Here is a 14,863-nt window from a genome sequence, read left to right on the forward strand (position 1 = left end):
GAGATAGCTATCATGAGGATAAATGAAATAATGTGTACAACAATTTGCAAACTTTGAGGTTCTCTAGAAGTACAAGCTACTATCAAATGACTAATGAAATTAATTTAGTAAGTAAAGAAATTTCCAGGGGTCACATTCTGTAATTTATCAGTTAACTGTTTTGCAGAATTGTTTAAGATAACAAGAAGTTTGTAGTCCTGCATTCGGTTAAAGCCTGCTCTTGATACCAAGAATTTAAATGAGGTAGAACTAAAGAGACAAAAAAATTTTATTTTATCACAATTGACAAAAAATAAAATCAGATAAAATTCTGACAAATTTTAAAGTTAAGTCTACAGAATGTTTCTACATTTAAATTCCAAAATACAAAAGACAATAAATACAGGATCAAAAATTCAGGTGAAAAACAAGATTCTAAATCTAAATTACATGTAATATAGCATAATATTCAAAATATATGTGTAAATCTTAAGATGCTACAGCACTCATATAAAGTTATTGCTCACTTAAGTCTAGTTAATGGTTCTTCAGGTCAATATGCACTATTATTGTACTGGATCTTCACAACTGCTACTGAATCACTTGAGAAAATGCTCTGCTTATCAAAAGGTGCTTCTGGGCAGGCTGAGATGGCATTTGCCGGCTCTGGTGTGCGCAAGATCATCACAGTCAATTACTGAGGCAGGCTCCAAAATAAAGTGAGGCAGGATGTGAATTTCTTACTGACGAAAAGTTCTTTTTTTATTAAACAGAACAGTTAGGTGTCACTGCATCATTGTCCTTATGAGTGCCATGTGCTGAGTATGGAGTTTCTTTACCCCAAAAGAGCAAATACCACTTTTATAAGCACCATTCCAGTGTGTTGAAGGTTCTCAATTGAATTAGTCAATCCTTCATTTGCTTCTAAAGCACATTCTTCATTGCTTTCAAGTTAGTAACATTGTCATGGAAATAAAGACTTGAAAATTGTGCCCACACCAATCACATTACTTCTTTTTAATAACACAGATTAGTACTTCACAAACAGATTCCACAAGGTTTCATGCCAAACTCCTTTGTCGTGGTTTAATTCTTGGGTACAGCTAGAAAGAAGTTTAAAAAAAACAACTGAATATATGGATTAAATTGCATTAAGTTATATTAAGCAACTAAATGCTGACATTACTCTGGAAGACATCAAAAGATCAGAGGGACAGATCGATAACTGTAAAAGGGAAGCAGCACAGTAATACAAAAGATTTTAAATTCTCTTTAGGAAGGGAGGGAGAAAGGAAAAGAGAGAGACACAGAGAGAAAAACTATAAGGAGACTATTTGTGAGGGTAGCAAGGTTTCCAAACTTCAATCCATGAACAAGATGAACTGGTAATCTGACTGTCCACCCCAAGTCTCCCTCTGCTCCTCCAATAAGAGAATGTTTCAGAGATGCAGAGTGAAGGAAAAAAACTGTAACACATCGAATAGCTGGGTTAGTACAATACACAAAGGGAAAAGTATTTCTCTGAAGGAAATAAAGATAATCAGCAAATATAACTGCCATAAATTTGAATACTGAAATGAATTAAGCTTCCTTTTCTACTACTCTAAGTCTGAAATGGGGGGGGGGAGACACCTGTGTGTGTGAAATTTATCTCCAAAAAAGATTTCTGTATGTAAGAAATCCAATACTGAGTAAGAGATTAAACTCTTTAGAACTATTTATTTCTGGTGACACATGGCTGACGTTAGGGAAGAAAATTCCTGTGTTTATTTGCTCACAAATTCAGTCATTTACCAATTTTCCCCCCTGCATGGAAGCATAGTGCCTCTTTACTTGGAAAACCTCCACTAAATACATCCACCAGAAATGTGGAGCAATTGGTTTTAAGTACAACCATCAACACTGGAAATATAGGAGGTATCATGTTACGGTGGAAAGAAAACTACTTAGAATGAGGAGATATGAGGGGGGTTCAAGTTCTGGCCCTACTTCTCACTAATTATATGACTGTGGGTCCCATCGCTTAAGCCACTCTGAGCCTCAATGTCTGCCTATAAAATAATCTCACAGGCTTACTATTAGGAAAAAGCATTCATAAAGTGTATTGTACTGATCAAATGTGAACATGATTACTACCACCACTAAGGAAAATCACTTCCCTCCTGGGCCTAAAATAATAAAATAAAATAATAAAAATAATAAAATAAAATCCTTTGAAGACAATAAGTTATTCCCACTTTCAACTGCCATTTGAAAGAGATCTCTTATGTGCTGAACTAGAGAATATATAACCTTTTAATTCCTAACATCTTACAATAAAGTAAAAGTCTAATGTTTAATTACAAGCAAGGCATGTGCAATATTTAATGTACATGGTCAGATAAAAGAACAGAGGAGGAGGGCAAAATATTGTCCAAAAAACCCCTTCAAAATTAGAACATCATTTTGAGCTCTCTTTTCTTTATTGCTGATACTTCTTAGTCCATTAGCAAGCCCAGCAATTTTAAAAACGAGGCCCTTCTTACCGTGCTTCATGCTTAGCCATCTTATTAAATACCTGTACTATAAACAACTATCTCACATCCACATTGCCTCACTGCCATAGAAGACTTGAGTTCAAATCCAGATTCAGGCATCTGCTAGCTGGGTGACCTTATGGAGTCACAACCTCTTTCTGCCTTCCCTCTTCTGGCCACTTCCCTTTTATAATCTAAACTACATACAGTATTCTAACAGAGGAATTCCCTAGGACAATAATATCCCAGGTCTGATCCAGAAAAAGAAAAGGCTTTTTTTGTATGTCATTTCATTTCTTGTATTTGGTCTCCTTCTCCTATTTGATTTTAAGCTCTTCTAGTCCCTTTATAGGGCCCATAAGCCTAGGGCAATGCTGTTTATAATGGATACTCAGAGAATTAGAGCATAGTGTTAATAAGGTCAAAATCACTGGCTCAATTCCCACTTGGACGAGATAACTTCAATCTTTTCCACAGCCACAAATAGCCTAGCCTCAAGGGGAATCATGTGAGAATATTGTCATCCTGCACTTTTTTCAAGGTCTCTTCTCCCCAAAGCCTCAGTAAGGAATATCCCTTAAAAAAAAAAAAGAGTTAACTTACTCCCAGTAAATTTCGAGGGACATAGCCCTCCTTGTCACTGAGTCGCGCCCACCACCACTCAATTTCATCTTCATCTTCCCTTCGGATGATTGTCATACAGTCTCCTTCCTTCATGGGCAGTTCATCGTCATTTTGAGGTTCATAGTCCCATAGTGCGTAAATGACCCCTTTATTCATTATGCCCATTTTCTCCTGAACACCTAGAAACAAAAGGAGGAAATGCCAAAGAGATGTTGAATTAGAAAGAATAAGCATAACTTGTATTTACCCTAGGCTGGCGTGTTATTACTCTTGCATCAAGAATTTAATAATGTTTTTTCTTCTTAAATGTAAACAAAGTTCTCAAAAAAGTTAATGAAGATAAATATAGTTATTCAATTCAAATGTTTCTCTCTCTGTCTCTCCCTCTCTCTCACCCTTACATCTTAAGCTAAACATTTGTTCCAAGGCAGAAGAGCAGTAAGGGTTAGGCAGTGGAGGTTAAATGGCTTACCCAGGGTAGGGTCATATAGTCAGTAAGTATCTGAAGCCAAACTTGAACCCAGGACCTCCTATCTCTAGCCTGGCTCTCTATTCACTGAAATCGCCCATGCTTCTAAATACAGATCCTTTGCCCTTTTTGGAGCAAAAAAGGCTGCTCAGTTTAGTTCCATAGCCCACAGGATTATTACATTGTTAAACTTGAGTCAAAATAAGGTAAATTGAATGACTAAAATATTGTAGTTATTTTATTATTCAACATTTAACAAAAGGAGATTTATTTAGTCACAGCTGGGCAAAGGTATTGAATCAAGGATACTACAAGGAGATTCAGCTCCTCAGCCTCCAAGTTGCCCATGATGGTCTGCCAGTCACACATTAGAGAGGCTCTGGAGTGTCTTATGGTTGTTTTATATTCAGGTGACCAAAAACTGTTAACCCTCTGAGCTTTTAGCCTCCAAAACCAATTAAATCTCATGGGCAGTTTCAAGACTTTTAAAGGGGCCCTAAATTTACTTGCATGGAGAGCAGGGGTTTAGGAATCTTCTCATTACACTACATGTCTTGCCACTGTGCCCTATAGACCAATAGGCTTTCTATTTGACTCGTAAATGAAACTTCTTCTATGTGTGGTGTCTTCTTATTAGAAACATGAACTCCTTGAGAGCAAGAGTTGTATTTTTTTTTCCATTTTCATTCCCAGATTTGTGTTTTGCACCTAGAGCCAGGTGCAACAGTTAAAAAGTTCAAATCCTGCTTCGGATAATTCCTAGCTATATAACCTTAGGTAAGTCAATTTACTTTAGCCTGTTCCCTAAGCAGTAAAATGGGAACAATAAAAGCACCTGCTCCCCAGAAGTATTATGAGGATCACAGGAGATAATCTTTGTAAAGTGCTTTGCAAATATTGAAGTGCTGAATGAATTCTGGCTTTTCATAGTCATCACCTAATGATTTTTTTTTCCTCTCTCATTCAAAGTTGTACAAATAGGAAGGAGCCGAGATTCAAATGCAGAGACTCTGGCTCTGATTTTAATACAACTTTCTTTTTTCTTTAAAATTTTTTTTCTCCAGATTGCATGTTGATACAATTTTCGAAGATCATTTTCTGAAGTTTTGCAATCCATGTTCTCTCCCTCCCTTTCACCCCTCCCCACGTTGGCAGATACTATGACATAGATTATATATATTGCACAATATTTCCAAGTTCTTCACATTGTAAATGAAGACATGTATCGCTTACATGGGAAATAAAGTGAAAAATGGTATGTTTCAATATGCATTCAGATTCCATCAATTCCTTCTGTTGGCAGTCTTTTTCATCATAAATCTCTTGGAGTTGTCTTAGATCTATCTTTGCCTTGTTGACAGCAGTTAAGACACTCACAATTGATCATCATATATTATTGTTGTTACTGTGTACAATGTTCTTTTTTTTAAACATTTATTAATATTTATTTTTTAGACAAGTTAACATGGTTACATCTTTCATGCTCTTACTTTCCCCTTCACCCCCCAAGCTTCCCCCCCCCATGGCTGAAGCATATTTCCACTGGTTTTAACATGTGTCATTGATCAAGACCTATTTCCAAATAGTTGATAGTTGCATTGGTGTGGTAGTTTCAAGTCTACATCCCTAATCATGTCCGCCTCAACCCATGTGTTCAAGCAGTTGTCTTATTTCTGTTTCCACTCCTGTAGTTCTTCCTCTGAATGTGGGTAGTGTTCTTTTCCATAAGTCCCTCAGAATGTACAATGTTCTCTTGATTCTGCTCACTTCATTTTGCATCACTTCATATAAAGTCTTCCCAGGTTTGTTTTTTTTTTTTGTGATCATATTGTTTGTCATTTCTTATGGCACAGTAGTATTCTATTATAATCATATACTACAACTTGTTCAGCCATTCTCCAATGATGGACAACTCTACAGGTTCTAGTTCTTGATCAGCATAAAAGAAACTGCTATAAATATTTTCCCTATCTTGGATCTTTTTGGGATACAGACCTAGTAGTAGTATTTCTGAGTCAAAGGGTATGCACAGTTTCATGGTCCTTTGGATTTGAAATTGCTCTCCAGAATAACTATCAGTTCACAGCTCCACCAACTGTGTATTAGTGTCCCAATTTTTCGACATCCCTTCCAACACTTATGAATTCCCATTTTTGCTCACATTAGCCAGTCTGATAGATGTTTTAATATGCATTTCTCTAACTGATTTAGAGCATTTTTTCCTATATGACTAAAGACTTTTAATTTTTTTCTTCTGAGGATTGTCTATTTATATCCTTTGACTATTTGTCAATTAGGAAATGCTTTGTAGTCTCATAAATTTGCCTCAGTTCTCTATATATTGGAGACATGAGGTCTTTGTCAGAGACACCCACTATAAAGATTTTTCCCTGGTTTTTTTGTTTGCCTTCTAATCTTGTTGCTTTGGTTTTGTTTGTGCAAAATCTTTTTTATTTAATATAGTCAAGGATGTTTATTTAACATCTCATTGTTCTCTTTGTGGTTTAGATAAATTCTTCCTTTATCCATACGTCTGACAGGTACACTATTTTGTGATTCCCTGATTTGTGTATGATTTCCCCCTTTTGACTTTACTTTGGTAGATGGAGTGTGAGGTATGTTGGTCTGTGCCTAGTTTCTGCCATACTATTTTCCAGTTTTCTCAGCAGTTTTTGTCAAATAGAGAGTTCCTTTTCCAAAAAATTAGATCTTTGGGTTTGTCAAATACTAGATTATTATAGCCATTTAACATTTATTGAATGCCTAATCTAGTCCACTGGTCTACAACTCTATTTTTAGTAGTACCAGATTGCTTTGATAGTTGAAATACAGTACAGCTAAGTTGCCTTCCTTCATTACTTTTTGCATTAACTCCCTTGATATATTTGGCTTTCATTCTTCCAGATGTTTTTCCTAGCTCTATCAAATAATTTTTGGATAATTTGATTGGCATAGTACTAAATAGGTATAATTAATTTAGGCAGAATTTAAATTTTTATTATATTGGCTCAGCCTACCCATGAGCAATTAATGTTTTCCCAATTGTTTAGAATTGACTTTATATGTGTGAAAAGCGTTTTGTAGCTGTGATCATATAGTTCCTGAGTTTGTCTTGGTAGGTATTTTATAATGTCTACAATTATGTTAAATGGGATTACTCTTTCTATTGCTTGCTGTTTAATTTAGGTAGTACAGAGAAATGCTGATGATTCATATGGGTTTATTTTATATCCTGCAACTTTGTTGACATTGTTAATTATTTCAATGTATTTTAGTTATTCTCTACTAAGTACACCATTTTATTATCTGTAAAGTGATAGCTATTATTTCCTTTTAATTCCTTCTATTCTAATTCCTTCAGTTTCTTCTTTTATTGCTGTAACTAGCACTTTTAATGCACTGTTGAATAGTAGTGGTGATAATGGACATCCTTGCTTCACTCCTGATCTTACTAGGAAGGCTTCTATAATACATTTTCTACCACATGAATTTGGCACCCAAATTGACATTTGAGTTTTAATATCCATTCCCTGTTCTAGATGTAGTGCTAACGAGCAGTTGTTTTATTTAAAGGGGACAGAAAACTAGGGGGAGAATGTGATCTGAAGAAAAAGGACCTAAATTAATCTACAATCTAGATAATAAGGCTCTGAATAATTCAGAGTAAACTATTATTTTCACCTCTGCATTTTCAAAACCCAAGGAAACATTCCCTCTTTCAAACACAGTTTTCAGCTGAAATGAATACTTTACTGTTAACAAGATGTTTTAGTATTCCCTATGCCAATTAACACTTCTGCAGTAGTACTACTAAATAAACTGTCCTGGGACACTTCATCTATTACAGTGTTGCTAGACAACAAGGAAATTAGAAATCCAAGGTTATCCTTCACAAATAGAAGATTCTGCCAATCTACCACCTTAGAGGGTTCAGGTTTCTCCTAATGAGGGCAAGTGAATTTCAAACCTTCTCATTTGAATAGAAAGATTAAAGCATGCCAATTATATTTACAAGTATAATTAGATTAAATTATAAATAACCCTACAAATTAAAAGATTTGTTAGAGTACTGTTTTAAAGGGAAAAGGCTCATTCTGGAAGTCTGGGTTTGCTGAAGATAACACCTTGCTACTTCTACATTAGTTTTAGGAATCAAAAAGGTTTTTTCTAAATAACTGTTTGAATCATATGTTTCTGCATTCAAATTAAGTCATAAATTTGCTTTCATAATATGAAGCAGGTAAAAACCAACCTTTTTTTTTTTTAATTTTCCAAACAAATTTTACAAACTCAGTTCATCCACACAAGTATCACCCTCAATGACTTTGGGGGAAACTTAGAGAGAACCTTATCAGTGTCAAAACAACTTGGCATAGCGAATTGGCATAGGGGATGGAGCCATGAAAAAATGAGTAATTAATTCAGTTAATTTTATGACCCAAGATAAGTCTCAACTTCTCTGTGCCTTGATTTCCTCATTTGTAGAATAAGGAAGATGGAAGATGGACAATGATCTCTAAGGTCCCTTCTGGTTCTAAGTCTATGATCCTATTGTCCTAATTATGGTTCAAAGTAACTAAGAAATTTAATGTAAATAATGTAACTATCAGCCAGGGTTCAACAATTCTTCACTCTTAGCCCAAAAAGTTACTAGTATTAGGAAGGATTAAAAATGGGTCATATCTTTGATCCAACCACTGCTGTGTTTATACCCCAAAGAGATCATAGAGAAAAAGACTTGTACAAAATTATTTATAACCGTGCTCTTTGTGGTAGTAAAAAATTGGAAACTGAGGGAATGTCCTTCAACTGGGGAATGCTGAACAAATTGTGGTATCTTTTGGTGATGGAATACTATTGTGCTCAAAGGAATAATGAACTGAAAGAATTCCACATGAACTGGAATGACCTCCAGGAATTGATGCAGAGTGAAAGGAGCAGAACCAGGAGAACATTGTACACAGAGACGGATACACTGTGATACAATCGAATGTAATGGACTTTTCTACTAGAAGCAATACAATGATCCAGGACAATTCTGAGGGACTTATGAGAAAGAATGTTATCCACATCCAGAGAAAGAACTGTGGAAGTAGAAACTCAGAAGAAAAACAACTACATGAACACATGGGTTGATGGGGATATGACTGGGGATGCAGACTCTAAATGACCCCCCAGTGCAACTATCAATAATATGGAAAAAGGTCTTGATCAATGATGCATGCAAAATCCAGTGGAATTACAGGGAGGGGTGGGTGTTTGGGGGGGGAGGGAAAGAACATGAATCATGTAACCATGGAAAAATATTCTAAAAATAAATTAAAATAAAACAAAATGTGCCAGATCTTAAAAGAATATTTCAAAAGAAAATTCCTTGTGGCCAGAAAACAAGAGAAAGGGATATGAACTTTGAACAAATAAGTGAAAAGGACAATGGGAGATAGGTTTGTATTGACTATGCATCAGGAAAGAGTTCAATAAACTCCAGTGGCTCCCTATCACCTCCAGGATTAAATATAAAATCCTGTTTGGGAATCAAAATCTTTCACGACCTTCACAACCAACCCTCCTATCTTTCCACTCTTATATCTTACACTTCCCTTCAAAGGTATTCTGTAATCCAATGACATCAGCCTCCTTGCTAATGCCCTTGCACTAAACACTCCATCTCCCAAACCAGGCACTTTGGCTTTTGCTACAAGCCTAAAATAATGTCTCTCCTCATCTCTGCCTCTTTGCTTTCCTGGCTTACTTCAATTCCAGGTAAAATCTCATCTTCCACAAGGAGACTTTCCTGATCCCCCTTAATGCTAGTGCCTTCCCACTTTTTCAATTTATCTTCTTTTTTTTTCCCAAAACCAGACCTTCCATCATAGAATTGATACTAAGTATCAGTTCCATGGCAGAACAGCAGCAAGCATTAGGCAATGGGGGGTTAAGAGACCAGCTAGAAGTGTCTGGGGCCAGATCTGGACACAGTTATTCCTGTTTCCAGACCTGGCTCTCTTTCCACTGAGCCACTTAGCTGATGCTCTTCAATTTATCTTGTAAATATCTTATTTGTACATAGCTGTTTGGATGTTGTCTCCTTCCACTGATTGGGAGCTCCTTGAGGGCTAGAATTTTGTTAAACTTACCTTCTATCTTAGAATCTAAACTAAGTATCTGTTCCAAGGCGGAAGAGCAGTAAAGGCTAGGCATTTGGGGTTAAGTGACTTGCCCATGGTAGTATCTGAGGCCAAATTTGAACCCAGGACCTCCTGTCTCTAGGCCTGGCTGTCTTTTGCCCTTTTTTTGGTATCCCCAGCATTTAAGTACAGTGTTTAATGACTAAATGACAATATAATGGGCTACATTCAAATTATCAGTAGTTGCAGGCCAAGTAAGTATATCCAACAGTTTCCCACAGATTTTAGCCATAGCCATGAAGGCTCAATAATTATCTAGTACCAAGTTTTCTTTATATACTCCAATGAGCCCAATGGCTAACTGAATAGTCTAGCAGCCACAACAGAAGTTGGATTATAAATATGTGGATTAAACTGGCTCTGTTCCTTCGGTTTCACTCAAAGCTATACTCATAATGATCAGAAAAGGGAGGAGGAGAGTTAGGCAAAAGGGACCCTGGAAAAACAGAAAACTACATAGCAAAAAACTCAAGAAAATAAGGACAGGTCTTCAAATCTGTCCTCAAGAGCCCATCTACTCGTTAACAAGGCCATTTTTAGATGAATGAGCATTGTCACCTTCCCATCCTACTTCTGTTCTTCCTGGTGCTCTTAGGTCAGACCCAAAATCCTGGCATTGGATTTAAAATGGCAACTGCCTACTCTAGTAAAGTATTCAACAAAAGATGAATGACTTTCATCTAGGCAAGATACATTGTCGCAAATACTTTTCTTTTTTTAAAACCCTTACTTTTCCCTTAGAATCACTACAGTGTATTGGTTCTAAAGCAGAGAAGCAATAAGGACTAAGCAATGGGGTTAAGTGACTTGCCCAGGGTCACACAGCTAGGAAGTGTCTCAGGCTAGATTTAAACTGAAGACCTCCTGTCTCTGGGCCTGGCTCTCAATCCACTGAGGCAGCTAGCTGCTCCCCCTTCCCCCCCCCCATACTTTAATTAGATATTCTTTCATATAAACAGTTTCACCTTATTATCACTAATTATTTAGGAATTTGTTTTTGTGTGAAATGCTTTCCTTCCCTTTATCCTCCAATAGAGCAGTACCTGATAAGGGAATAATGTTCCCTAATGCAGTCATCAATGGTAATGAACAATTTGATAAGATGCAGCTTCTTTCTTTTTCTCTTAACCCTTACCATCTATCTTAGAATTGATAATTTGGGGGGGGGGGGTAGGGGGAGAGGGATGGGAAGACTTGATAATAGGTATCAACCAGACCCAACTCCACCCCTCTCCAGCCAAGGGAGACAATGGGAAAATATTTAAATGATTACTATCTGCAGAGCACTATGCTAACTGATAAAAAGATAAATCAAAATATGGTGGTGGGATGACAAATATAAATTATGATAATGAAGTTAAGCATATTACTGAAAAGAAATCAACTCATATAGTAAATCCACACATTTTTATTCATAAGTAAACCTCTTTGGGCTTTCCTTAGTTTACTTACATGGTGATAATCTAACGGGGCCGGGGGGGGGGGGGAGTTGGGGGGAGGGCAGCTGGGTGGCTCAGTGGATTGAGAGCCAGACCTAGAAACCGGAGGTCCTAGGTTCAAATCTGCCTCAGACAGTTCCCAGCTGTGTGACCCTGGGCAAGTCACTTGACCCCCCCCACTGCCTAGCCCTTACCGCTCTTCTGCCTTAGAGCCAATACACAGTATTGACTCCAAGACAGAAAGTAAGGGTTTAAAAAAAATAATAATCTAACCAGAGCAGATTAGAAGCAGAAAATAAGGAGGCTGCTAGTAGCAAATATAGTAACAGCACCAATAAAGTAACAACTGACAGTACAGAAAGATACAAAAACTATATAAAGTAGTTAAGAACTCAAAAAAGTAGGACCTTGGAACCACTTTATATAGAAGCAAACAAGCTAATATTCATAATAATTACCTTGTGTCATCAAGAAAACTAGAATTCTGTTTCTCTATTTTTTAAAAGTACTAATACATTTTAAAAAGAAAAGTTTTTTTCTTTTTAAAAGCTTAACTGGTTTCCAATATTAGTGAATTTAGTTTAGAAAGCTCCAATTCCTCTTAGTCTGAAAAATATTTCAGCTAATTTTGTCTAGCTAAAAGTACAAGAAATTTCAGCCTACATACTGTAGTTTGCAGAATGTATGGGTGTCTGCCTCTATATTATCTCAATTGCTTTGTTATCAGAAAAATAGCAGCAAAGCTAAACCTATCCATTATATTTGCAATTTTTCAATGACTATCTTTTGATACTCAATTTCAGGCCTTTAAAAATACTATTATTATCTCAATGATCTAAAGTCCTGAGGGACTCCCATACCATTGTATAAACATTCTAGAATGTGTGGCAGACTATAAATGCTAATAGGATGCAGTGTGGTATGCAGGTAAACCCTGAGTTACCCCAAGGCTATGAGAGAATAGTCTACCAGGCTGAAAATTTCTCACACACAAACATGGGAACAGCCTGTGTGTCTGCTGCCCTGAGAAGAGGTCTGGTTATATAAAATAGGAGCAAGCTGATCATCAGGAGCTTAGTTACTGCATGAATGCTCTGGACTAGCCTAATAGCCTAATTTTCCTGTCTCAAGTCTCTCCCCACTTCCCTTCATTATCCACACAAGCCTCCTAAAGCAAGACACTATGTTCCATGTCCTGCCCACACCTAAAACTCCAGGGGCTTCTTGTCAGCTCTGGGATCATATATGAACTCTGACATTTAAAGTTTTTTTCCCAACATGGCCCCCATCCTAACTTCTAATTTTTCTTGGGCTGTAGAAAATCTGGACATTTTAAAACGAAACTATCAGACTAGCAAGGGCAATAAACAGATGAAAAATGGAACAGACCTATTAGCATTTATAGAACAACTAATTCTCATCTATGAAAGTCAATCTACCATATAGGGACTTTAACTACCTCAGACCATGATGTTTCAATATGAGGAAGTAGAAATAACACTGAGGATGAAGAAGACAGTAGAAATAACTAGATAAACTCAAATACACATGGGAAAAAACTGTGCTGAAAACAATTTGAAATTAATATTTTTAAGGTATCTGAAAAAGGATTAATGATTGGGGACATCATAACAACTCATCAGCCTATTTTAAATTCTATAAAATCTTTATAAAATAGACACACAGACATTAAGAGTATACTTCATGAAAATATAAGAAGACAATTGGTAGGCTTTTCAAATAATTTTCAACAGATATTAATCTTCCAGTCATAATTTAATGTAAAGAATATAATATTCTACTGTTTTCTATTTGTAAAAAGCCACTTGACAGTTTTCTAAAGTATTACAAGCTATCAACCACCATAAAAATACTCCAAGGTATCTCCCATGCATATTAAGATCATGTAAGACTCACTAAAAGATGCAACCACAGTAAGAACTTTATGAGCTAGGTGGCTCAGTGGATTGAGAACTAGGCCTAGAGATGGGAGGACCTAGGTTCAAATCTGGCCTCAGACACTTCTTAGCTATGTGACCCTGGGCAAGTCACTTAACCCCCCTTGCCTATCCCTTACTACTCTTCTGCCTTAGAACCAATGCACAGTATTAATTCTAAGATGGAAGGTAAGGGTTTAAAAAAAAAAAATCAAAAGAGGCACAACACAGAGAGGTATTATTTTTCTTTTTTTAAACCCTTACACCTTCTGGCTTAAAATCTACACTATATATTGATAAAAGTATCCATTTTATCTTTGTAGTGGCAAAAAGTAAAAAAATGAGGTAATATCCTTCAACTGGGGAATGGCTGAACAAATTGTGATATCTGTTAGTGATGAATACTATTGTGCTCAAAGGAATAATGAACTGGAGGAATTCCATGTGAACTGGAATGACCTCCAGGAACTGAGGCAGAGTGAAAGGAGCAGATCCAGGAGAACATTATACACAGAGAAGGATACACTGTGGCACAATCATATGTAATGGACTTCTCTACTAGCAGCAATGCAATGATCCAGGACAACTATGAGGGGCTGATGAGAAAGAATGTTATTATCCACATCCAGAGAAAGAACTGTGGGAACAGAAACATAGAAGAAAAACAATTGCTTGAACACATGGGTCGATGGCGATACGATTGGGGATGTAGACTCTAAACGACCACCCCAGTGCAACTATCAGTAATATGGAAATAGGTCTTGATCAATGATACATGTAAAACCCAGAGGAATTGCGCGTTGGCTATGGCTGGGGGTGGGTGGGTGGGTGGAAGGGAGACATGAATCATGTGACCATGGGAAAATATTCTAAATAAAAAATAATAATTAAAACAAAAAGAGTATCCATTTTAAAGCAGAAAAATGATAAGGGCTAATCAACTGGGGTTAAGTAACTTGCCCAGTCACAGAGCTAGGCAGTATCTAAAGTCACATTTGAAGCCAGGACCTTCTGTCTCTAGGCCTGGCTCTCTATCCATTGAGCCACCTAGTTACCCTATTATCTACCACTCTTAATAAAGAATATTCTATACAGAATGCAAATGGAAGATTGATTCCATATAGATGGCAAGGTCCAACAGGTGTGTTCCTCTCTGTGAGTGACATTATACTGACTACATCAAGTCCCAGAATACTAAAGTGTATCTTCAAACAGGCCCATGATCACTCAGGAAAAACCTAATGAAGAAAAGTCTGTCATCCAACTCATCACAGAAGTTAGATGGACAGTCCACCAATACACAGATATTAAATTTAAACAGTAGATTACTGGGGTCAGAAATGAATAAGAGGCAAAAAGTAGTCTATTTTGCATCTGGAAAATTGTGCAGAGCTTTCAATAATTCCAAGCTGATCCTTAAAATGATATTTTTTTTCCTACACCAAGATTCCTCCAGCAATGGCACATGGCTACCCATCATGTATCAAAACAATCTCTTTAGAATAAAAATTGCTAAAGAACAATGGAAGAACACACTGTGAGTATAAATATGGTGTGGTATGTTGCAAACAATGATTACACACAAGAATCAAGGAAATAGGGGCAGCTGGGTAGCTCAGTGGATTGAGTCAGACCTAGGTCCTAGGTTCAAATCTGGCCTCAGACACTTCCCAGCTGTGTGACCCTGGGCAAGTCACTTGATCCCCATTGC

General features: G+C 36.8%; 1 protein-coding gene across 1 annotated transcript in view; it reads right to left on the reverse strand.

Moving 5' to 3' along the window:
• Positions 1-259: 259 nt before the first annotated feature.
• TP53BP2 (tumor protein p53 binding protein 2) overlaps positions 260-14,863 on the reverse strand; it is an 86,772-nt gene continuing 72,168 nt past the window's right edge. Inside the window, 2 exon segments of the mRNA XM_044674967.1 lie at positions 260-1,082; positions 3,099-3,298. Coding sequence (XP_044530902.1) covers positions 1,041-1,082; positions 3,099-3,298 — 242 coding nt within the window. The 3' untranslated portion in view covers positions 260-1,040.

Source organism: Gracilinanus agilis, chromosome 4, assembly GCF_016433145.1.
Source record: "Gracilinanus agilis isolate LMUSP501 chromosome 4, AgileGrace, whole genome shotgun sequence".
NCBI classification, from domain to species: Eukaryota; Metazoa; Chordata; class Mammalia; order Didelphimorphia; family Didelphidae; genus Gracilinanus; species Gracilinanus agilis.